This window comes from Ursus arctos, unplaced genomic scaffold (genome assembly GCF_023065955.2).
Source record: "Ursus arctos isolate Adak ecotype North America unplaced genomic scaffold, UrsArc2.0 scaffold_8, whole genome shotgun sequence".
NCBI lineage: Eukaryota > Metazoa > Chordata > Mammalia > Carnivora > Ursidae > Ursus > Ursus arctos.
This window is the reverse complement of record NW_026623100.1, coordinates 50,866,976-50,891,533: the sequence shown is the minus strand read 5'-3', so window position 1 is coordinate 50,891,533 and position 24,558 is coordinate 50,866,976. Positions and strand designations below refer to the sequence as shown.

The 24,558-nt window shown below is 40.3% G+C and overlaps 1 protein-coding gene across 1 annotated transcript in view; it reads left to right on the top strand.

The window, feature by feature from the left end:
* ACOXL (acyl-CoA oxidase like) overlaps nucleotides 1-24,558 on the top strand; it is a 330,346-nt gene that overhangs the window by 299,564 nt on the left and 6,224 nt on the right. Inside the window, exon 18 of the mRNA XM_057309096.1 lies at nucleotides 4,718-4,819. Within this exon, the coding sequence (XP_057165079.1) occupies nucleotides 4,718-4,819 (102 nt within the window). The remainder of the gene's footprint in view (nucleotides 1-4,717; nucleotides 4,820-24,558) is intronic.

The window sequence follows — 24,558 nt, the reverse complement described above, 5'->3', positions numbered from 1 at the left end:
CGAAATCTCATTGTGTTTTCAATTGGCATTTCCCTGATGATTAGTGATGTTGAATATCTTTTCGTATACCTGTTGGCCATCTGTATGTTTTCTTTGGAAAAATGTTTATTTAGATCCTCTGACCATTTAAAAAAATATTTCATTTATTTATTTGATGGGGTTAGGGGAGAGAACAAACAGGGGAACAGCAGGGAGAGAGGGAGAAGCAGCCTCCCTGCTGACCAGGGAGCCCAATGCTCAGCTCCATCCCAGAACCCTGGGATCATGACCTGAGCTGAAGCCAGAGGCTTAACCAGCTGAGCCACTCAGGTGTCCCCCATTCTGCCCATTTTTAAATCAGATTGGGGGTTTTGTTTGTTTGTTTTTGCTATTGAGTTGTATGGGTTCTTTATATATTTTGGATCTTGACTCCTTACCAGATATATGATTTGCAAATATTTTCTCCCATTTGATAGGTTTGCCTTTTCATTTCATCGATGGTTTCCTTTGCTGTGCAGAAGCTTTTTAGTTTGATGTAGTCTCACTTACTTACTTTTGCTTTTGTTTCCTTTGCTTTTGGTGTCAAATTCAAAAACATCATTGCCATGATGATTCATTTTAGTGTATTGAACCAGCCTTGCACTCCCAGGATAATGCCCACCTGGTCATGGTACATTATTTTTTGTATATATTACTGGGTTCAATTTATTAATATTTTGTAGGGGATTTTTACGCTTACATTCACGAGAAATATTTGTCTACAGTTTTTTCTTTCCTGTACTGTCTTTGTTCAGTTTCGATATCACGGTAATGTTGGCCCCATAAAGTGAGTTGGGGAGGGTTCTCTCTTCTATTTTCTGGGAAAGACTGTGTAGAATTGCTGTTATTTCTTACCTAGATGTTGTGCATAACTTGCCATTCTCTATGGAGAACCTTATTATGTTTGTGTTAGCAGCCAGTGTACCCAGTTGTTCACTGTGGTTCACTATGGTTCCAGTGTCAGTAGAGTCTTCATGGCCTTTGCAGTCCTCTTCTGTTATGTCCCACACATGCACCATCAGTGTCAGTCTGGCACCTGCATTCTCATCTATGTACTAGTTCAATTCTCAACCTGTTCTGTAAGATAATTAGCATCTGATTCATGTACGCACACTAGGGGCTGAACCCAGTTTTTAAGCAACTTTATAAGATTACTTTCCCAAGCCCTTTTTCTCCATGATCTCCTTGATACTTTCTGGTTCTCTGGAGCTACCTCTTTTCATCCTCCAGCCACAAATTTGGGATTTAGTTATCCCAGTCTGCTACATATGCCTCCAGGAACAAGCAGCTTGAGGACCAGGGGGAAAAATGAAAATCACCACCAGTTTGATGGTACTTTGAATTCTGGTCCTCTTACCCAATCTTCATGCTACTGTTGATTTTTTGAATTTCTCAAATAGCTTTTGCATTCACTCTGTCCAGGAGTAATGGCTACATTCAGTGGGAGAACTGAATGAGTCTTTTACTTCATCTTACCCAGAATAGAATCTATGGCCTCTGTATTTTGAAAGAGTTGTCTGTTTTGGTTTTTTAAATTCTGAAAAGTAGAGGTGCTATGGTAGATCGAAAAATATCTTTGAATCCTGAAAAACTTAGTTCCAACCCTGGCTCTGTAATTCAACTTTCTTGAGCCTCTGTGTCTTCATGTGTAAATGGGGTCTATGTCGTGGGTTCCCAAGATCACCCTCAGGTTTGATGATTTGCTAGAAGGACTCACAGGACCCAGATGTATAAAATCTGTATGTGCCTCACAAAAGGATACAGATTAAAACCAGCAGAGGGAAAAGGTACAGGGGCTGTAGTCCAGAAAGAGCCAACAAGGCTTCCAGTTGTTTTCTTTTTCTGGAGGCCCTATAGACAGCTCCTAATTCTCCCAACAACAAAACAATATGGCAATGTGACATCATGAGCAAAGTGTTGCCAACCAGGGTATCCAAGCTTTGGTGTTCAGGGTTTTTACTGGTCTGCAGCAAAATATTATTCTGACAATACAGTAGATACAGAGAAAAGTTGTGGTTTGGGACACATTTTAAGAGACCAGGCTAAGAGTATGGGGGTGCTCCTTGATGCACAGGTCTAGGGTAGCTAAATCTAAGCAATGAGGAGAGAGGTGATGGGAGAGAGATGCTTGTCCGAGGATAAATACAACAGGATAGCATTTAATAAATGTCAGGATGGCCAAATCCCAGCATAACATGAGGCTTGACAAATAATCTGATGAAGACTTAAGAGGTCATTTTTAGCTACATTCAGAGTTTGAAGAAACAGGCTTCTGGTTTGGGGAAGAAAGCGTTGGTGTTAAGAGATGGCAAAAAGAAAGCAAAATTCTTCATCCTCTATAATGTTCCCATCTTCTGTCTGAATTGGGAAGGACTTGCAGTTGTCCTTTGGAAAACCAAGAAGGTCAAAAGAGAGATATCAGAAAATTAGAAATGAGCAAATATGCACATTTTTTAAAAGTGGGGAAAAAAGTAGATTTGGGAAACTATAGAATTTGAGATTGATATAAATCCAAGTTAAAATTCTAGAAAAGAGTATTCAGAATAGCTTGTGAGCAATTAGAAAAGAGATGGTCACTAGGAGCCTATCTGTGTTCACTATGGCTAAGCCTTCCTAAACGAATCTCATTTCCTTTCTTAATCAGGTTACTAGAAGAGAAAATCTGGGGAAATTGGTGTATCTTGATTTTAGCCAACACCTTGCCAGACTCTCAGGATATCCTTATGGACAAGCCAGAGACATGAGTTAGATTACATCCCAGTTAAAGATTGAGGAGGGGTGGAGAATGAGGTAGGGATATTCCTGCCCCCTGCCTGCCTCCCTGTGGGGTCACCATGGGATTTCTGTGTTCCTAGGCTGAAGGTCACAGCTCCTCTTAAGAAGTCTCTGGCTGTACATCTCTCTCTTCCGGGATCCCGTAGCCACTCCCTGCCCTCCTCCCTTGAAACCTAGAGCTGGTAGCAGTTCCAGACATACTAGCTCTGGGGTACTGCACTATCCCTTGTGGTTCTCCTACAACTTGTCCACCCCTTTATGAAAATAATTTCTTGAACTCCTCTTGAATCATCCTAATGTGAACATGTCATCTGTTTCTTGGTTGTACCTTGACTGACACAGGATTCTGGATTGAGTGAGAAAATGAGTTAGATTATTTCAAAAAATACTTCTATTCTGTGGCTCTGGATTTCTTCTCACTGACCTTATATGTTTATAGACCCAGGAGTGATGAGAATTAACTTTCTATACCTAGGAATCCTCAGTAAGTATTTTTTAGTAGACATGAAGTTCACCTAGAGACTTGTGGTGCAGTTAAGCCACGTAATCTATACGATTTATTATTTTTGTAAGAATTCATGTTATCAGGGTGTATGACAGTATTTTTCAGTTGCTCTCACGACGTCCGCAGGGTCAGCCAACATCTTTACTGCCGTTATATAAAAGGGCCAAAGGAAGCTTACACTAGCCAAGCAGAATGTTGGCAAGGTGGTAAAAGCGCCATAATTAATCTTAAATATCTCTCATAGACAAGCTACTAAGCCATACTGTGACCCTTTCTGGGAAGATTGAACAGTTGAGGCTCTCCATAATGATGCTAGTTCAACGGTGTCCCAGAACCTCAGAAAAGGAAGAGCCCATGTAGTCTACATGACTTCAAACTGTGTTATTTCAGAGTCTCGTGGGCCATAGAAAACATACTGTCTTCTGGCAATGCAGATCATTTCCATTTGACTCTGAATTGAGGGTTTTGTTATTGTCACTTGGGTGGACTTTACATAATCTGACTTCTGAAGAGTCATCGTCTTTTAGAGATACACAGTGAAAAGCTTATAGATGAAAAGCTTATAGATGAAAAAGCTTTGCTTCACAGTAATACAGAAAGGGTGGGAGGGAGATAAAACAAGATTGGCCACAAGTGGATGGTTGTGGAAACTGGGTGATGAGGACGTGGAAGGACATTCTACTCTTCTCTCGGCTTTTGTATGATTTTCAAATGATTGAATATTAAAAACTAAATAGTTAATTAAAAAGTTGCTGCTTGATACAGGAAAATTCATTTATTATTGCTCGATGCCACTGATGTCATGAAGGAGTTCTGTGGGTACGTTTCAGGAGTATAATAGGAAAAACATATTGAAACAAATGTAAACGAGGAATGCTATTTTTATGAAAGTTTCATGAAATAGGGCTCAATGGAAAATATCAAGATGATGTTCAGAATGTCCGTTCAGAATATCCTTTCATGAATTGAGAAGGAAATCAAACAAAAATACTACATCGTGTTTTAAAAAATACTATATATGGATTTTGCTTCTAAATAATCTGGGCTGAGGGAAAACGGGGTGAGGTTACAGGTCAAGTGAGATTGACCATCAGTTAATATTTGTGGAACTGGGGGAATGACCATACGGCAGTTCACTATGCTATTCTATTTTTATATATGCTTTATGTGTTCTATAGAATAATTTTTTTAATGTTTTTTTATTATGTTAGTCACCATACAGTACATCCCCGGTAGAATAATTTTTAAAAATAAAACATATACTGCACATCCAAAATGTGACCATTTAGAGTTAGACAGTATTAACTTTTATGATTCAATGAAATGTAATATTATGCTATTTTCTTCTTCCTCCTTAGAGTCTGCACTTTCTAATATACCACTGTTTGTTCATTTCTCTCCTCTTCCCCCATGCCTTAGTTTTGTCTGTTATATGGAACCAAGCTGGTGTTCCAGGAGCGAGCCTGGTATCTGGAACATAAATATTTGACTCCCACGGCCAGCAGGAGGATTAGGAGTCAGGTAAGCGTCCCTGGTGTGCAGAAGAAACCCTTTATGCATTAGCTGTCAGCTCTTTGCTTTCTTAGAAAACAGTCCTGTCAATCTTTTATCGGTTTCCACTCATGGATTTTTATGCCGCTGGGACTTCATATACGTGTTTTCAGTGCCTACCATGATCATATTACACGTCAGCGTTTAAGTGACAAGGAAATGATTCCCCGTGCATGAACTTCCCGACCTGAAAAGCAGAGGAGGGAATCAATAGCATTTTCCTTGTCTTGGCAAGAAAAAAAAATGTATCAAGTGATTTTCATTTTTCTACTTCTTACCAAAACCTATGAACTCGTTCTTCATATTCAGAAAAAAAGACCTGCGGTATCGTTATGTGAGAAGTAGCAATGGAAATTCAATGTGATAGCTACAGAACAGCTGAAAATGAAGACAGAGCCAGGGCATCACCACCAAAATGCTGCTCTAAAGAAAAAATATATATATAACAACATGATCATCCATAAAACCTATTTTCTGAGTGTTTTCTGAGGGGCCTGTCTTCCAGGCCCTCCGTTAGATGTTATAACATAAACAGGTATGTGCTCGGTCTCTGCATTCAGAGGAGTTTATGACATGAGGACACAAAACTGACTTTAAAAAGCAAATAACAACAAGGGAGCAGAGACTTTCCAATGAATAATTCCGGAGTTCAGAGGACAGAGATCACTTAGGAGCGAATGCCATTCTTCTATCTGACCTTCAAGAGTGGAAAATTCCCACAAAGTGGTGGTACGATTGAAGAGGGGAAATCAGTCCAGCCTTCAGACAGGGTTGGTGGTGAGTAAAATCATAGAAATGGGAGTATCTGGGACAGACATGTTAAGAAACAGCGAGAAGACCAGTTTGGCTGATGTCTCAAGTGAAAGCCTGGAGAAATCTGCAGGAGCCAGGCTGAGGTGGACACTGAAGAACCTTGGAGAGTCTTTTCCTTTTTCAGGAGAACAATGATTAGGAAGAAAAGCATATGTAAAGATGTTTCAGTTATCTGTTGCTATGTAACAAACGGCCCCAAAACTTAGTGGCTTAGAATATCCAGTTATTATTTCTCACGACTCTGCATCTGAACAGGGCTCCGCTGGATGGTTCTCCTGCTGCCCATGGTGTCCATAGGGGCTGGTGGCTGCTTCACTCTCATGATGGTCACCTCAGCTGGGGTCACAGGATCATCTGGGGGGTGCTGGGCAATTGTCTCCTTTGGAGTGGCCGATGTGGGCTTCCTCACAGCATGGTAGCGTCAGGAGGGCTGACTGTTTTCCCTGATGACTGGCTTCCAGAGAGGAAGTGGAAGACGCCAGTCATCTCAAGACTTGGCCCACTGCCAACATACTGTTACGTCAGCCACATTCTGTTGGCCCCAGGGAGTCCCAAGGCCAGCATAGATTCAGGCAAGAGAAGAGACTTCACCTCACATTGTGAGAAGCAGCGTGCCCATGGAGGGAAGGAAAACTTGATGGCAGCTATCTTTGGACACTGACTACCTTCCACAAAGAAAATGCCCACTTTGGGGAGAGGAAAAAAGAATATTTTTAATTTAGAAAAAGAGAGCTGCAAGAAGGAAGATTTTAAATCCATGTGATTAGGTATTTCAGTGATATAGATGAGATAACTACATCAAAAGAATGTTGAGTAAAGAACCCAACTTTCACATACAACATTGAGTACTCTGTATTCTATTAGTGCACCATGCTTGCCACATTTTTCATTTACTAGATACTTGTAGCAGCCTGGGAGATAAGCAGGGAACAGGCAGACATTTTGGAACAAACTGTCTGTGGGGCTACGTGTGAGTTGCTGAGACCCATAGGACATCTCAAGGCCTTCTATTGCAGATCTCAGTGCTGCCAGCCATGAGCACTCACCCCTCCTCTGGGCTTTCCCAATATTCCCAGAGGGAAGAGTGTAGTGCAGCTGGCACAAATGCTTCCCTTCTCGCTTCTGCCACACCCCTTTGTAAGGATTTCAAGGTTTCAGGAATGTTATTAGTAGCTTCTTTTCGCTAAAATGTCTGGGGCCCTTGGCCAATTAGAGGTGCTTAACAGGAGTGGGCTTGTGAAAGGGTGAAAAGGGGACAGGGATGGTGGATATTACTGAAACTGATCTAGATGCTTTCATGTGATAATTCTTTAAGTTTACTGATTCTTTCTTTCTTTCGGTGCTTCTAATGTGCTGGTTAATTCATCCCCTAAATTTTTGATCCTGTTTGTTAGGATTTTTATCTTAAAAAATATTTTTTGTTTTCTGTTTTATATCAACTATATAATTTTAGTTTCTTATCCCCTAAAGATATATTCAATTTTGTCTTTGATTTCTTGATGCACTGAAGCATAGGTATTTTATAGTCTATAGCTAATAATCCCAATATCTTAAGACTTTACCAGTCTATTTCTTTTTGTCTGTTATTTCTGCTTTCTGTATAGTTATCTTTTAATATGTGCTGGTCATTGTTACTGAAAAATGTTTTGTGAGATTTACATAAAGGCCAAATTGAAGGCACCTTCTTCCCCTTATAAAGCATCTGAAGGTGCTCTCAGTTTAAGACCCAACTTAAATCAAACTCAAGACTTGAGGTTTCCTGTAAGACTCAGAGAGTTCAAATAAGAGCAGTAATTCCTTCACCCTCTCCCAAGGTCATAGCTGTTTGGTATCCAGCTTATTGTAGCAAGGGTCTCTATTAAATTTCTTGCCTAGTGCTGGCCCTGGTTTTGACTGTCATCACCCCTACTGCCACCCCAGCCACCATGAAGCTGTCAAAGTGAAAATTCAAAATTGCTGGAAATGGCATTGCTTTCAGGGTAAATGCTACTTTCTTGATTATTTTCTTTGGTTCCTGCTTTCCCATAATTTTTGCCATTATTATTTTGCCAGATCATTGGTACTTTGAGGAGGATGCCTATATTTTCTCTAAGAATTTTGGTTGTTTTCAGCAGAATAGTTGGGGGGAAAATCTAGCTCTTTAGTATCAGAAAAAGGAAGTTCCTTCAATGTTACACCGCTTGACCCCACAACAGCCCTTTACGTCATTTTCATTATCCTTACACGTAGATGAGGAAATGGAAACCCAACATGGCAAAATAACTTGCCCAATGTAACACAGCTAGTGAAAACCCACATTTCTCTGACTCTAAACATTTTCATTTATTTTATTTGTATAAAAATCAACATTAGCTAGAAACTACAAGTACACCCAGTGTCCACTTCTTGGTTTCTAATACCATTTTCCATTAAAAGGAAGCAGAGTTCTTGGAGAAACGGTTGATTCTAGGACTGGGGCAATGAATATACAAGATGAGCCTGGGACATCTTTCAGTGCTAGAAAGTGAGAAAGTGCTCCAAACACAAACAAAAACAAAATAGCCCGCCATTCTGGGGTTATGCCAAAGGGACACTGGAAGGAGCTAACAGAAAGAGCTCCTAATGGCCAAAGCTGGAACAATCTGAGCAACAAAATAAATAATGCAGCATTGGATTATAACCCAAAGTGTAAAATAATTAAACAGAAGGCTATAATGATATAAATAAATGATTAAACAGATCCATAAATGGGGTAAAAGAGACCAGTCTTTCTTACTAATGTATGTAGATTCTTCCCCCTTCCCCCTTCCCTTCCCGTGTGGGTTGGACTCGGTGATTTTCTTTTATTTTAAAGAACAGAGCATTGAAAGGGAAAACAGTTACTTTACAGTGGAGCAATCTGGCAGATCCCACCTTAACCAAGTGCACAAGGCGAATACCACCAGTAATAAGTTGCGTTGATGACATTCACTTGTGATATTGTACGGTGAGAAGAGCACTTCACTCTTCCCCCAAATCCATAACCTCAGTCCAACCCCGAGGGAAAAAAAAGTCAGACTGAACCAGATGGAGGGACGGCCTACATAAGACCTATGCAGCCTTCCTCAAACTGCCAGTGTGTGCAACACAAGGAAAAACTAAGAAATCAACCCAGACCAGAGGAGACCAGGAGACATGATGACTAAATGCAGTGCGGTGTGCTGGATTGAGTCCTGGAAGAGAAAAAGGACATTAGTAGAAAAACTGGTGAAATCTGAATAAATCTATAGTGAGTTAATCTTAATGTACCAATATCGACTTCTTAGTTTTTACAATGGACCATAGTTACATTAGGTGTTAAGAGAAGAATTAGAAGAAACTGGGTGAAGGATGTATGGGAACTCTGTGTATTATCTTTGGAACTTTTCCATATATCTAGAAGTATTCCAGAATAAAAAGTTTATTTTTTTAATGTTTTTTTATTATATTATGTTAGTCACCATACAGTACATCCCTGGTTTCTGATGCAAAGTTCGATGATTCATTAGTTGCGTATAACACCCAGTGCACCATGCAATACGTGCCCTCCTTACTACCCAAAATAAAAAGTTTATTAAGAAAAAGAAAGCATCAGGGAGTAGTAATCAGCCTGGGCGGATTGTAAATAATAAAACTGCAGAACACCCAGGAGTTATGCTGAAACTCTAGGCTAATAATAATTAGCAATGCATATATTTATGCTAAAAGAAAACAAATTTAATTTCATTCTCATAATTAAACAACTGCCCAAGATCCTAGCTGAGCGTGGAAACCGAACTCCTAATCCCAAATGGAGATGGATTAAGCAACATCCTGCTTGTGTGCATGGAACACTACAAGACCTGAGTTCGAAAGCTTCACAGAGGTCTGCCTGATGTCCTAGAGGGAGTAGAATCCATCCACATATTGCAAAGGCAGCACAAGTGTCCTGTTGTCCAACTGAAGCCCACAGGAATGGGGGTTGGGTTGGGGTTTGTTTTCTTTTTTAAACTCCAGCCTCTCCCCTACTGCCCTTCCTAGCTGGGATAACTAGCTCCTCTCTTTTGTCTGGAACTTGACTGTTGACAGAGCTCATCCACATTCATTATCCTGTGTAATCCCCACAAGCCACCCCCCCCACCTACCCCCCCCCCCCCCCGTTAGTGTGAATAGCTGTTAATCCACTTGATGGATTGGGAGTCTAAGACTGATTGGTTGCTGATTTAAGGAGTGGTAAAGGTGAGGCTTTGGGCTCTAGACCACTGCTGTTCTCAGGTTCCCAGGCCTGAATTGTAGGATGAATCGGCTCCACCTTTATGCCCTCAAAGTAGGTAGGGCCTTGGCTCAAAGGCAGTCCCATGGCAGTGCCCCCAGGGCTCCATTGTAACAAGGCCCCTAAGTAAAAGACTTCTGTTCCCTTTTCATTAGGTACTTTTTGCAGGAGTACAGAAAGAACAATTGCACAATTGTGTGCTTTGTTCTTGGAAAATTTAGTGTCCCGGCATTATCTTGTTTCATTCTTCATTAACCTAGACATTTGTATTTATTTTGCTTCAGATAATTATCAGCATGAGGGAGTAACAATCAGCCAAGGCTCATTTTAAGAAGGCAAGCCTTTCAAAATAAGCTAACAGTTAATAACTGTGTGTCTCCATTAAAACCAACTTCATTTTGCTTAAAAAAAAAAAAAAGACAAAACAAAACAAAAATTTCAACCTCTTAAAATAATGTACTTTATTGCAAATGGCCTGAATCTTCTACTTTTTATTCCAACCCTTAAAGTAAATTTCAGTTTTAGATAGAGTAGCCTCATTTTTCTCATTGAAGTGTGGAACTCCTGGGCCCAGCTGTCCTGCTCTGTCAGGGCCCACCAGCACTGGAACAGTGACTCTTGGTGACATACAAAGAAGAAGCAAGTATGTAGACATGTGGTCAGCTCACGCCAAGAAATCGACACAGGGGGAAGCTTTAAAGTTTATGTGTGTTGAGAGAACCACAGCCCAGCTGTGGGTTGCAGATCAAAAAAGACCCTATTCAGTGTGGTGAAAATAATACTCAGCAAAATGTTGAATCAGGTTCTATTTCCTGCCCCAAGCCCAAATAACGGAACCACGTGAGAAAGCATATTATAAAGGATCTGCAGGGAGGTCAGGGAGGACTGCATAACCCAACCCAGAGGTAAGGAGGGCCACACTTTGTACCTTCCAGAGGTTATGGGAGATTGCCTGTAAGAGTAACAATGTGAAAAACCAAAAATTCATGCAGGAAGAGAGAAAATAAATACTAATCATGACCATGTCCAAGCAATCTTGACACCCCTCTCCAGTATTTGATCATATTACACCCTAATGTTGCCTTAATGTCCTATTTGAGTCATGACCTGTCAGTTTCTTCCTAAGTGCACAGTTTCTGCTGGAGCAACAGATGCCTAGCACCTCGTTCCATCTGAGTCGTTCTCCCATGCCTTGAAGACTGTTTTCATTTTAGTGTGCCCACTGATGTGCTAGGGTGAAGCCCAGATTCACCAGGACAAGTCTCAGTCCTCTCCTATACCCTGGCCAGCAAATGGACCCAAGAACAGACCCAACCCCCAGTAGACTTTGTATGCTCCACTGAAAGGAACCCACCTTTCTCTCCCTGAGGGACAGCTGCTCAGGGACCCCATGGCAGCAAGGAAGCCATGGGGAGACTGTTGATGGCAAGTGACCTCTTAGCTGTATCTGTTCAAGCCTATAACACACACTAAGGTTTGGATTTTAGTTTCAGTTTAGCCAGTCAAATGGTTGAATCATCAAGGGGGAAGAACGTTCAAGCCCATGGATGAATGGGTCATTCAAGTAGTTCAGATGTACCACATTGATTTCAGTGACACATTGATTTATTCTTAGGAAATGTGGCTTGGACTAAGAATGTGCGAAGTGTGGCAGACACCAGACCCCAAAAGCCAAGACGCTACTTGGCCCCTTGGAATTTAGAGGATGGGTCACGCTCATTTGCTATTTTGAACTAAGTGTAGAATATAAATTCAGTCATTGCCTTGTGGCCAAAAGGCTTGGGGTAGAAGAAACAAAACAGGAAGAAAACTTAGGGAGGAGTTCCAAGCTGGAAAGATGGTGTTCGTATGTTAGTCCTTCTCCTCAGATCTCAGCTTCAAAAACATGTACATCCTACCTGTACTCTTGAGGCTTAGAAACAGTGTACATGCCCTTCACCTCCTACAAATGCAGTAGGGCTGCTTTCCGTGCTGCTGCTCTTAAAGGTTGCTTTTTAATGGACACTCGGATATCTTATTCTGTTTCCCTTTTGCCAAACCACCTGGATCAAGGCAACTTCAGATGCTCAGATACCAGAGTCAAATGCAATGTGAACTGGGGTTTTAGGCACAGGATGTTAACAACGCACTTGGACCAGGAAAGAGAGGTTGGGTTTCTCAGTTCCTTGGCCTCATTTATTACCCACAGACTCTTGCTTTTCCTTGTAAGGATTTGAGAAGGAATCTTTGGTTCCCTCACCCCTGTCCCACCCACCCAGCAAGGCCCATCTGACTTGGCCACAGTAAGCAAATGATGAGGTTATGACACCTGGTTGTGTCCTTTAGGCTGAGTGGAGAAGCTAGTGTGGAGTGCAACCCCGAGCACCCATTCTATCAGGGTGAGGAGGGCCATCTCCTGTTTGGTGGCTTCAGTCAAGAAGCTGGGTATTATGAAATGATAGCACAATGGAGTGGTCGTACAGGGAATGCAACTGAGTCAAATTGTAAAGTCTTTGTAGATTCAAAAGCATCCCCAGACTGTTTTTAACTTCCTTTCACTTCTGTAGGACCCCCTGGTTCACCTCCAGGAGACAGCAGGGGCCAACTAGAATGTGAATGCATCCTGGTCCACCTTCTCTTTCCAGACCCAAGAACTCAAACAGGGAGAGAGGAAAAATAGCAGTACCAACAGAGTGCCACTAAGAAAGTAGGAAATCTCCTTTCCCTTCCCCCTCCCCTTTATCCCTGGCCAAGCCTGTTCTTCAGCAGCATAAAATATGTTGTTGAACTATAAATGTAGGCCACTCAACTGAGGTTAAGAAAATATAAGTGGGGTTTGATTTCTTCCATTTGGCCAGAGACCCTGAGGTCACCACTCCTAGCATCCTGGTTTCCGCATGGCAACCACCTGGTCAACCCTCACGCTTTGCCCCATAGTACAGCTTTGTTTATCTGGAGAAGGCACTGGGATCATCCATTCTTTCCTTCATTCAAGGATAACTTGTTAGAACCACAGAAGAGAACAGCTTATTTTGCTGAGCTCCAGCCTCTGAGCTCTTCTGGCAGCTGCTTTATCCTGGGGTGATCCTTGAAATGCTGGCTAACTGGGGCATCCTCCATGAAATTCTCTGGGTTCATCCCCTTACCCCAGGATGCACAGCAAGAATTTTCCACTGGTGAAATTGGTTCCTAAAAGTAGCTGTGTTACACCAAAAAGACCTTTCAGGAGATGGAATTGAGCTGTATCTAAACAGACTAGAGCAGACCCTGGTGCAGTTAAGGACAATGTGGGTTTTATTATGATTCCCATAATAATAAATTTTAAATGAATTACTGAACTTAAAACAGGAATGATCCCTACTATAACCGTTTTGGTAGAAATTAATATTCCGGCTAGAAATGAATATTTTTTTACAAAATAAAATGTGTTTTTAGTTGCGTTTCATTTTTCCGATGCTAAGTTACATTTTTCCTTTGATTTTAGAGGCTAGGTACTGCTCTGGCCTTCTCTACTTCTTCTGTCTTCTGGGGGGCTCAGAGCACTTGGTACTTAGTAACTATACAAAGACAGTAAGTCGGGGTGGCCCCAATTTAAAGCACAGACAATGGACAGGACTCACTTGTGAGAACCCAAGGGTGTGTAGAAAACCAAGACTCTACTGTGGGCTCCTCCCCTGGAGAGCTGGTCATTTACATCACAGAACTACCAGGCATTAATTCTATAACCAAATTGGCTATTGCTGAGACAGTGTAAGAAAAATATCCAGCTCAAGTGTGTAACTTTTTGCAGGGTCTTTGGGGATACAGGTGATCTATTTCTTAATCTGGATGATGGTTACATGAGTATGTTCATTTTGTGTTAATTTAGCAAGCTAGAACATACTCGTCATTTGTATCTCTGCATGTCCATTATGCTCCAACCAAAAAGAATAAAAAGAAAGAATCTTCTGTTGTGCTTATATAAAACCTTTGTTAAAACTTAATCTGAAATTTATGTTATGGTGGAGGAGGGTAATTAAGCTTTTTATTTTAAGAGAATCATAGATCCTCACGTACTTGTAGGAAATAATACAGAGAGATTTCCTATCCTTTTACCTAGTTTCCCCCAATGGTATCAGCTGCAGAACCATATTACAATATCACACCAGGATTTTGACATGGATACAGTAAATATACAGAGCTTTTTCATCACCACAGAGGTTCCTCCTGTGGCTATTTTATAGCCATGCCCTCTTTCCTTCCCTTGCCTCCCTTATAATCCTTAGCAAACATGAATATGTTCTCCATTTCTATAATTTTGTCATTCCGAGATGTCGTGTAAATGGGATCACATAATATGCAACCTTTTGGTTCTGGCTTTTTCCACCCAGGATAATTTCCTAGAAATCCATCCAAGTTGTTGCATGTGTCAGTGGTCTGTTTCTTTTTATTGCAAAGTACTACTCCGTGGAGTGAATGTAGCACAGTTTGTTAAACCATTCATTCATTGAAAGATACCTGGTCTTCTTCCAGTTTTGACCATTAGGAATAAAGCTGCTAGAAACATTCGTGTATAAGTTTTGGTATGAATATAGGTTTTAATTTCTCTAGAGTGAATACCCAAGAATGCATTTGCTGGGTCTAATGGTGGGTACATGTTGATTTTTTTTAAAAAGAAATTGCCAAAACTGTTTTTCAAAGTGGCTGTAACATTTAACATTCCCACCAGCAATGTAAGAGTGATTCAGTTTCTTCATGTCCTCACCAGCATTTGGTGGTGTCACTCTTTTCTATTTTAGCTGCTCTGATAGGTATGCAGTAATATTTAATTGTGGTTTTAAATTGCATTTCCCTAATGGGTAATGATGTTGAACACTTTTTCATGTGTATATGTGCCATTTGTATATCCTCCTTATTGAAATGTCTGTTTCGGCATCTTTTGCCCCTGTTCTAATTGGTTTGTTTGGTTTTGTTTTTTTTTTTTTTTTAACTGTTGAGTTTTTGGAGTTCTTTGTATATTCTAGATACTAGTCCTTTGTCATAGCTTGTAAATATTTCTGCCTGGCCTGTCCTTCCATCTTCTTTTTTTTTTTTTTTAATTAATAATGATTTTTTATTATATTATGTTAGTCACCATACAGTACATCCCCGGTTTTCGATGTAAGGCTCGATGATTCATTAGTTGTGTATAACACCCAGTGCACCATGCAATATGTGCCCTCCTTACTACCCATCACCGGTCTATCCCATTCCCCCACCCCCCTCCCCTCTGTAGCCCTCAGTTTGTTTCTCATAGTCCATAGTCTCTCATGTTTCGTTCCCCCTTCTGATTACCCCCCCTTTCTTTATCCCTTTCTTCCCCTACTGATCATTCTAGTTCTTATGTTCCATAGATGAGAGAAATCATATGATAGTTGTCTTTCTCTGCTTGACTTATTTCACTAAGCATTATCTCCTCCAGTGCCGTCCATGTTGTAGCAAATGTTGAGAACTCATTCTTTCTGATTGCTGAGTAATATTCCATTGTATATATCTGTCCTTCCATCTTCTTAACATGGCCTTTCTCCAGAGTAAAAGTTCTTAATTTTGATGAAATCCAGTTTATCAGTTTTCCTTTTGTACTTTTGCTGCCGTATCTCGGAACTTTTCACCTATCCCTAGGTCCTGAAGACTTCGTTCTATAGGTCTTTCCTAAATGTTTTTTACTTCTACATTTTACAATTCAGTCCACGATCCATTTTGAGTCAATTTTTGCATAAGGTAGAAGACTTAGGTTGAGATCCATTTTTTTTTTTGGTCAAAAATGTCCAATTGCTCCAGTAATAAATAGTTTGTTGAAAGGTTATCTTTCCTCCACTGAATTGCTTTAACATCTTCGTCTAGAATCAGTTGTGCATATTTCTAAATGGTATTGCATATTTGATTTCAAGTGTCCACATGTCCATCACTAGTATTTGGAAACAATTGATTTTTATATGTTGATCTTATATCCTACAATCTTGTTGAACTTGCTTATTAATTCTAGGAGTTCTTGCAAATTCCTTGGAATTTTCTCTTTTTTAAAGATTTATTTATTTGAGAGGGACAGAGCATGCACAAGTGGGAAGGGCAGAAGGAGAGGGAGAGAGAATCTCAAGCAGACTCCGTGCTGAGTCCAGAGCCCAACATGGGGTTCCATCTCATGACCCTGAGGATCATGACCTGAGCTGAAACTCAAGAGTCAGAAGCTTAACAGAGAGGTGCCCAACCTTGGAATTTTCTACATAGACAAACATGTCATCTGAAAATAGGAACACTATTGCACTGGATATAGGATTCTGGGATGAGGGTTCTTTTCTTTCAGCACCTGAAAGCATTTCGGCTTTCACGGTTTATAATGAAAATCCATTGTCATTCAAATTGTTCTTTCCCTTATAAGTAAAGTGTGTTATTTCTCTCTGCTTTCAAGATTTTTTGGAGGTTTGGGTTTTTAGTTTTCAAAAGTTTATGTGATATGCCATGTGTGAATTCCTTTGGGTTTATCCTGGGTGAGGTTTGCTCAGCTTTTTGAATTTGTTAGTTTATGTCTTTTGGGCAAAATAGGGTTTTTTGGTCATTTCATCAAGTGGTTTTTTAGTCCTGCTCTTTCTCTTCTCCTTCTAGAACTTTAATGACACTTAAGTTAGGTCTTTTGTTCCAATCACACAGGTCCCTGAGCCTCTGTTGTTGTTGTTGCTGTTGTTGTTGTTGTTGTTGTTGTTTTTCTTCAGTCTATTTTCTCTCCATTGTTCAGAGTCAATAATTTTTATTGTTCTGTTTTCCAGTTTTCCAGTTCTTTCCTCTGTTTCTTACATTCTGCTGTTGAGACTATCCACTGAACTTTTATGTTGGTCATTATTTTTTTCAGTCCTCACATTTCTGTTTGGTTTTTTATATCTCCTATTTCTTTGCTGAGATTTTTCTATTTTTTTCCATTGTTGAAGCATTTTTATGATGGTTGCTCTAATTCATTTAATTGAATTCTGGCATTTCTGTCGTCTCATATTGGCACCTATCAATTGTCTTTTTCTTTAGTTGACTTTTATTGGAACCTAAAGTTTTTTGGGATATTAAATTATGAAACTTTGGCTTTTATTTAAGCCTCTGTTTTCAATCCAGTGCTCCAGTGGGAGAAAGGGAGTATACCACCTCGTTACTGCCCTGTAGAGTCAGAAGTCAATTCTCCACTCAACCTCTGCTGATCCAAGGGGTCCTCCTTGTTCCTGCTGGGTGAGGGCAGAAGTTTTGGTTGCCAACTAGGCCTCCACTGACACCTTCCTGGTGGTGAGGGGTAGGAGAGCCTCACTGATGCTCCCCACATGGCCTCCATTAACACTGGTACTGTCTTTGCTATCACCACGTGATGGTTAAGTCCTTCCTCTCACTAGACCTCCTCTACAGTGCTCCATCTGGAAGAGGAAGGAGTGCATCTCTACTGCCAGGTAAAGGTGGAAGTCCAGGTTCCCCATGTGGTCTTCACTGACATGATGGTGGACAGCTCATTACAGCCTGGCAAGAAGATTAAACGACTAAACTTGCCAATCAGCCTCGAGAGACATGGGTGGTGGAGCCACAGGTTTTCTGTGGTGTTTGGCTGGAGTAGGGTGGTTATTGTCTAAAAGTTTTCTGTCTTGCATAGCTGCCCCTTTTGACTGGAGAGAGCATCTTTTGTTGGGATTTTTGTATGCCTCTGTTGATGTTCCTGGGTTTTCAGCTTCTTTAGCTCTGAGTGTGGGATATATATGAGGTAAAAAGGAAACCCAGAGAATTCGCCACTGTGTCATTCCTCAACTCCCAGTGTCCCTAAACGGTCTGTCTCCTCATCTTTCAGAGTCGTCTTATGTTTGTTATATACATATAATGTCCAGGGTTTTCCGTTGAGCTTAGTGGGAGAATAGGGAAATGTGTATCCATCCTCCTGGAAGGGAGCTTTGACTGATTTTTGAGAAGCAAAAATGGTAACTGATAGGAATGCTTTCTGGAGAGCTTCCTGAGTTCGTTTGAACTCAGATTGGTGGCCTCCTTGGATCTTCAATTTGTTGAGTCCTTTTTCACTTGAACCATCCCTAGTCCCTCTGTTCTCATGCTGAAGAGTCTGCCTGCAACTGTTTCATCCGGGGACAATACTTGACTTTATGTGGAGGATCCTTTCCAGTCCTTGTTGGACTGAGAACCATACAATCCTGATGCCTATAAACCCAAGCAAGGAATTTTCCCAAGAAAAGAGCTAACCTATCTATGGCAAAATGAGGAAAATAAAATATATTGAGTTTTTCATAATGAAAAATAATTTTTCATTAAAAATGTTATTACGTTCCTCCTACTTTTTTAGGTGCTGAATATTACCATTTAAATAAAATAGTGATAGTGGTCCGTTTTTTTTTAATATCCTTACTTGACATACACAAGAAAATGTTGGCAATTACATGTTGGTTCTCCCCACACTGTTTTTTTCCTTTCCTTTTCTCTTAATTTAAAAAAATTGAGGGCTACTTCACATACATTGAAGCACACAAATCTTAGTGGTACAGTTCAGTTTGTTTTGACAAATCAAATGGTAGATTGCGTAATGTACACCCCATCACCCAAGAAATCTCCCTCAGCCCTGTTTCCATCGATCCCTCTCCCGCCCCCCGCCGGGGTTCTGACTTTGTCAGTACAGCTCAGTTTGCCTGCTCTAGAACTTCATAGGAGTGGAAGCAGATAGACTCTCCTTTTGCTCAGTATGATGTTTGTGAGATGTTCAGTAGTTCATTCTTTCCCTCTTTTTTTCTGAGTGGTATTTCATTGTAGACACCCCTCCCAACCCCTTCTGCTTCCCAAATGTTGATCTCTCTCGGCCTCTGCTATGTCAGTCTTGAAGAATTGACCTTGTTACTTCCAGCTGACCTCAGCTGCATCATTCCGTGGGCATTAAGGTACAATGGCTTATTTATATGCACTGTGGGAAGAAAAAAATGTCTGAAGGCTTGGACTTACTTTTAATTTTTTTCTTTCATTAGAAAAGTTTGTGCTAAAAAGTTTATTCTCCTGTTGATAGACATTTATGATATCATGGATCAGTGTTATAAATAAAATTGTCAGGATTATTTTTGTACGACTTTTTTTTTACATTTTTTTTCATTTCTTTTGGTAAATGCTTAGAAGTATGATTAAAAGTTGGTATGGAAGACATTTATTTAACCGTCTAAGAAACTACCATAAACAGTTCTCTAAAAGTGGTCATATCACTTTTTAAAGATTTATTTATCTATTTTAGAGAGAGAGCGCGCATGCATTTCAGGGTGACGGGCAGAGGGAGAGAGAGAGAGAGAGGAAGTCTCGCAGACTCCTGCTGAGCGTGGAGCTTAATATGGGGCTCATCTCACAACCCTGAGATCATGACCTAAGCTGAAATCAAGAGTCAGACATTTGACTGAGCTACCCGGCTGCCCCAGTTGTATCATTTTATATCCCTGCCAGCAGCATATGAGGATCCCATTGTTCCATACCCTCACCAACATTCTGTGTTGTCAGCCTTTTAAATTTTATCTGTTCTAGTGGGTGCATAGTAATATCTCATCGTGTATTAATTTTCATTTTCCTGGCATTTAATGGTGTTGGGCACCCTTTCAAGTTGCTTATTGGTTATTCCTATGTCTTAGTCTTTTGCCCATTTTTAAACTGTGCACTCTTATTGTTGTTTTAAATATTGAGTTATAAGACTTATACATTCTACATGCAGGTACTTGGATTTTCCCCAGTCTGTGCCTATTCTGTTTCTTTTTTTAAAAGATTTTATTTATTTGAAAGAGAGAGCACGAGTTGGGGGGTAGGGGGAGAGGGAGAGGGAGACACAGACTCCTCACTGAGCAGGGAGACTGATGCACGCAATCCTAGGACCCCAGGATCATGACCTGAGCGGAAGGCAGATGCTTAACCAACTGAGCCACCCAGGTGCCCCTTCGTTTTCTTAATAGTATCTTTTAAGAAGCTGAAGGTTTTAAGTGTGATGAAAAAAAATTATCAACTTAAAATTTTTTGTTACTGTCCTTGGGCCTTGTCTAAGAAATCTTAGCCTAACCCAAGGTCGCAAAGATAGTCTCTCATGCTTTCTTCTGGAAGATATGTGATTTTTACCTTTACATTTCAGTCTATGTCCTATCTCAAATCAATTTCTGTGTGTAGTAAGAGGTAGAGGTTGAGGTTCATTGCTTTTTATATAGTTATCCAGGTGTTCAAGCAACATTTGTTAAAAAGATAGTTCTTTATCCATGGAAATATTTTGCCTCTATATTAAGAAAAAATTGACCATGTAAGTGTGGGTCTGTTTCTGGGCTCTCTATTCTATTCCACTAATGTACCTGTCTCCTATTTTGCTAATTCTGTCTTGATTATTATAGTAAATTTTACACCGAAAATGTAAGGCCTCCAGATTTTTTTATCCCTTTTCAAAACTGTTTTTATTATTCTGAAAGCTGTGTATTTCCATACATATTTTAGAATTTGCTTGTGAATTTTATGGGATAAAAAAAGGGGCAGCTAGGGTTTTGATTGTGATTACGTTAAATCTATGTATCAGTTTGCAGAGAATTGGTATTTTAATAATCCATGAATATGGTATATCTCTTCATTTATTTAATTCTTTCCAGCAGTGTTTTGTCATTTTCAGTAATAGAGTTCTTGAGCAGATTTCATTAAATTTATCACAAAGTGTTTTTTAATTTTTTAAAGCTATTGCGAATAATACATTTTAAATTTTAATTTTCTATATGTATGTTCCATGTTTAGTACAAACAATTAATTTTTGTACATTGCCTTGTATACATAAGCTCACTAACTCACCTAATAGTTCAAGTATTTTATTTGTAGATTCCCAGAAATTTTCTAAGTACTCAATCATGACATCTAAGAATAAAAAGTTTATTTCTTTTCTTTTCGATCTATATCTTTCATTAAGATTCCACCAAGAGTCAAGTTGAACAGGGCTGCTCTAATTAGACCAAGGTCATTGTGCCTAGCCCAACCCCCACCCCTAGCCCCATAGTGCTTTCTTTGTCCTGTCAGCTGTTGAGCTGGGAGGATGTTAGACTACAGATAATCTTTGATTCTCCATTGGGTTCAACTTCTGATTGTTATTATGGGAGCAAAGTTTTCTTGAATCTTTCTACATCCTAACTAGAAGTAGAAGTCCTTCCAAAGTACTTTTGAAATTGTTTGGGTCCTTGAAATTCAAAATTCCAGAACTGACTGCCACAGACCATAATAACTTGGATTCTTACTGTACATTTAGTTCTGGCAGTTTGTGGGGCTTCTGCTTCTTGAAAAAAAATTGGACTGAAAATTATTCCTTCTTGGCCATGCTCACATTTCTTTGGGTCTGTATTTACGACATTGAGCTATCAGTTGATTAGAATACCGTATTCTTTTGTATGAGAAGATGAGAAGCTAATAGTGAAGCTTTATTATAACCACCTAATTTAATATTCTTTCTAGTTTCATGTAAATGTCTTTGTAGAAAATGCTACCAAGAGCGGCATTGTGGTTACTTTAATTCCATTGCCAATACTTTCATATGGTTTCCTGTATTCTAAAGGGAAAGCTATATGCACTTTTCTTCTTTTAAAACTTTTCCTCTTATGAATCAGTACCACTATGAATAAATGTCAGAAGTTCTTATTAAGTGGTTAAAGTTGATGTCTCTGTCTCAGCATTCTTGTTTTAGGTGATGATGATTAAGCAGACTTCATAATGGAAAATGCCAGAGTTGTAAAGAAATTGTTTCTCTTACTAACTAAAGAACACATGATAATATTAATGTTTGTAAATACTTGTTTTGTGCCAAACTCACTTAATCCTTACATTTTAAAGATAAGAAAGGTATCACGGCTTGGAAGTTCAGGGTTCAAAGTCCTACGCCTTTACTGAAATGGGCATTGTCAGTAATGTTTAGGAAATAACAGGATTGTGCACTCTTTGGTTGAAAAACATTGCAATAGGAAGAACATTTTGGAGGTTAATTTGTCTCACCTCAAAATGAACTCTTTGGTTAGGCAAAATGAGGTGTTTTGTTTTTGTTTGGTAAGGAAAGCAATTTCTCTATTCTACCATTTCAGATTATGCTAAATATTTTTATTAGCTGAAGAACTAATCAAAATATAATTTATATTGATTCAGAGAAAATATGAAGCTGGAGTCCTGATTATTTAATAGAACCACAGAATTTCATTTCTTGCTAATGGAAGTTGGCTGTGGAGAAAACCATGAGAAGGTACATGTTCCTGGGGCCAGGAGGCCCAATGAACTACAGTCTGGCTGCCTTGAGATGCGAGTGGTCAGTACAAGAGCAGAGCTTCCCTTTCCAGTGGTTGATGTGTAAATTGAGACAGCGCGAATCATAGCACATAGGGTGCTATTATGCCCCCGTGTGAGTGTTTCAGGTATGTTTTTCTTCACATTTACCACTAGCCAGGCATTTGGGGCTCAGGTGGCACATTAGCTGATACACACCTACCACTGTGGCCCTTTGTCTACAGAGGTTGGCGATCCTTTAGGAAAGGTGAATGGATAGGAGAGAAGTGAGTTCACGACCTCTGTGAATTCCGTGAATTTGGAAGTCTGTAGTAGCTGAAGATTGAATTCATTGATTGTGGTGATTTTCATTGACCATTATTTGACAGTCAACATGTTGCTCTTGTGACAGGATTTGAGCTGTGTTTGGTGACTTAAGCTACAGTCCGGAGGAGGAGGGAGGGCCTGGGGACCTGTGCAGCAGAGTGCACCCAACTTCCTGAAGAAGAATCTGTGGAGCAAGTGGCCCTCCCTCCAAAGGAACAGAGTCTGTTGTTTCTCAAATACCCTTGTATCTGAGCCTCACTGGCCCAGGCATAGTTTCTGGAGACCTTTAGGCTTACCCTTCTCAGGAAGAGCATCCAGGTCATCAGGCTGGCCCTTTTGCATCATGGCAGCTGGCTCTGAAGCCAACGTCCTCAGCAACTCCCTCTAGTGGCAAGATCCTAGAGGCCCCCTGGGCTGCCCATGGCTGCCCTAGTCCTCTTGGGGAATGTGAGCTAGTGTGGCTGGCCAGACCCACGTTCCCCACACTTGGCACATATGGAATATCAATTCTGACTTAGGAAGAACATCAGGGGCCACACGTTTGGACAGGCACAGAGGCATCTCCTCATTGCAACACCCTGTACCTTCCAGGGATGGAAACAGTGGGGAAGGGGAAGGTGAGGAGATGGAGGTAGAATGGGTAGACGGGGCTGTGGAAGCAGAAAGCTCTACATTAAAACCCTGGATGTACCAGTTATGACTTGACTTATGTGTGACTTGGAGCAAAGTTAAATGACATGTTCTTTCAGCTAACACAGCAACTATTTCACGGAGGCTGTGCTCAGGCAGTCAGTCTGTATCCAAGAACAGAAAGCTTGAAAGAGTCCTAATTAAGTTATAGCGCGTATAAGGGAGTAAGGCAAATGTGATGATTCAGTTAAAGGTAATGAAGAGCGTCAAGTGGAAAGCAAGAAAAATTTGGTTGGCCCAAGTAGAAGGGGCAGGCTGTGCTTGGGCTGTGGGTGAGGAAACTAGTTTTGGGAACACAATAAATCAAGTACTGTTAAAGGACTCAAGTTCACAATCAATAATTGTACTTTAATCTGAGAAGCAAGCGGAAGTGATTCTGGGCTTTTCAGAAGAAAAATGATCAGATCAAAACAATACTCGAGGAAGGTAATCGTATGAGGCAAGAATCTAAAGAACTTGGTGAGGGTCTGAAGCAGGGGGCTACAGAACAAGACTGGAAAGGGTTCTCACACCACATTTTTCGTATAAAAACAGAGTAGAGGATTGTGCATGACTTTTCCATGGAGGATAAAGACAGACAACAAAGATAAATCAGCCTTTCTCTTAATGAGAGATGTTAGCATGTGCCTGAGGGATGGACGCCGATACTCATTTTATTTCATACTTTCCGTAACCTTCTAGAGAAGGTGGTATTCACGGAAATGCAACAACACAGTGTGATATTTCGTTCACACACACGCGCACACACATATACAATCATTATAAAAGGTTTCAGACCTATAAAAGGGGCCAAATCATACAATAAGAAACATCTTTGTACCTATTCCCTAGCTTGTCATTTTCAGGCTGCCATCATGTCACAAGAGGAGCCCACCCACTAGCTGATGAAAGGCATATGTGTTGATGTATACCTTCTCTAAGGATACCCTTTAAATCTGTTTCAAAGAAGAAACACCGTAGGCATCCTAGAATAAAAAAGAGAAATCCATTTGGATAGGTGTGGCAAGTCATGTATCTGTGTATATGGCTGGATTCCACATACTGTCACACTCAGTCTCCAAAGGACGTTGAAACTTACTGGATATGAGTTCCCTGGAAGCCCTTAAAGGCCCTAATGATGGTATTTGGGGGATCGAGAGTCAACAACTCTATTTTGCTGCCTTTTGCAGCTTTCAGTGTGGCCTTCACATAATTACCTCACTCCATCCTCCCAACCAATTCTGAGGTCGGACCTCTAACCCAACTTTATAGTAGACAGTCTCCATGCCTTGGAAATGAACCCCTGTTGGGCATCCTTGTTTAAGAAATCTCTGGGAGCAGGGAAACACTATAATCCCATGAAGTAAACGATAGAGACATGCCAGTCCATTCCATCACTCCAGCT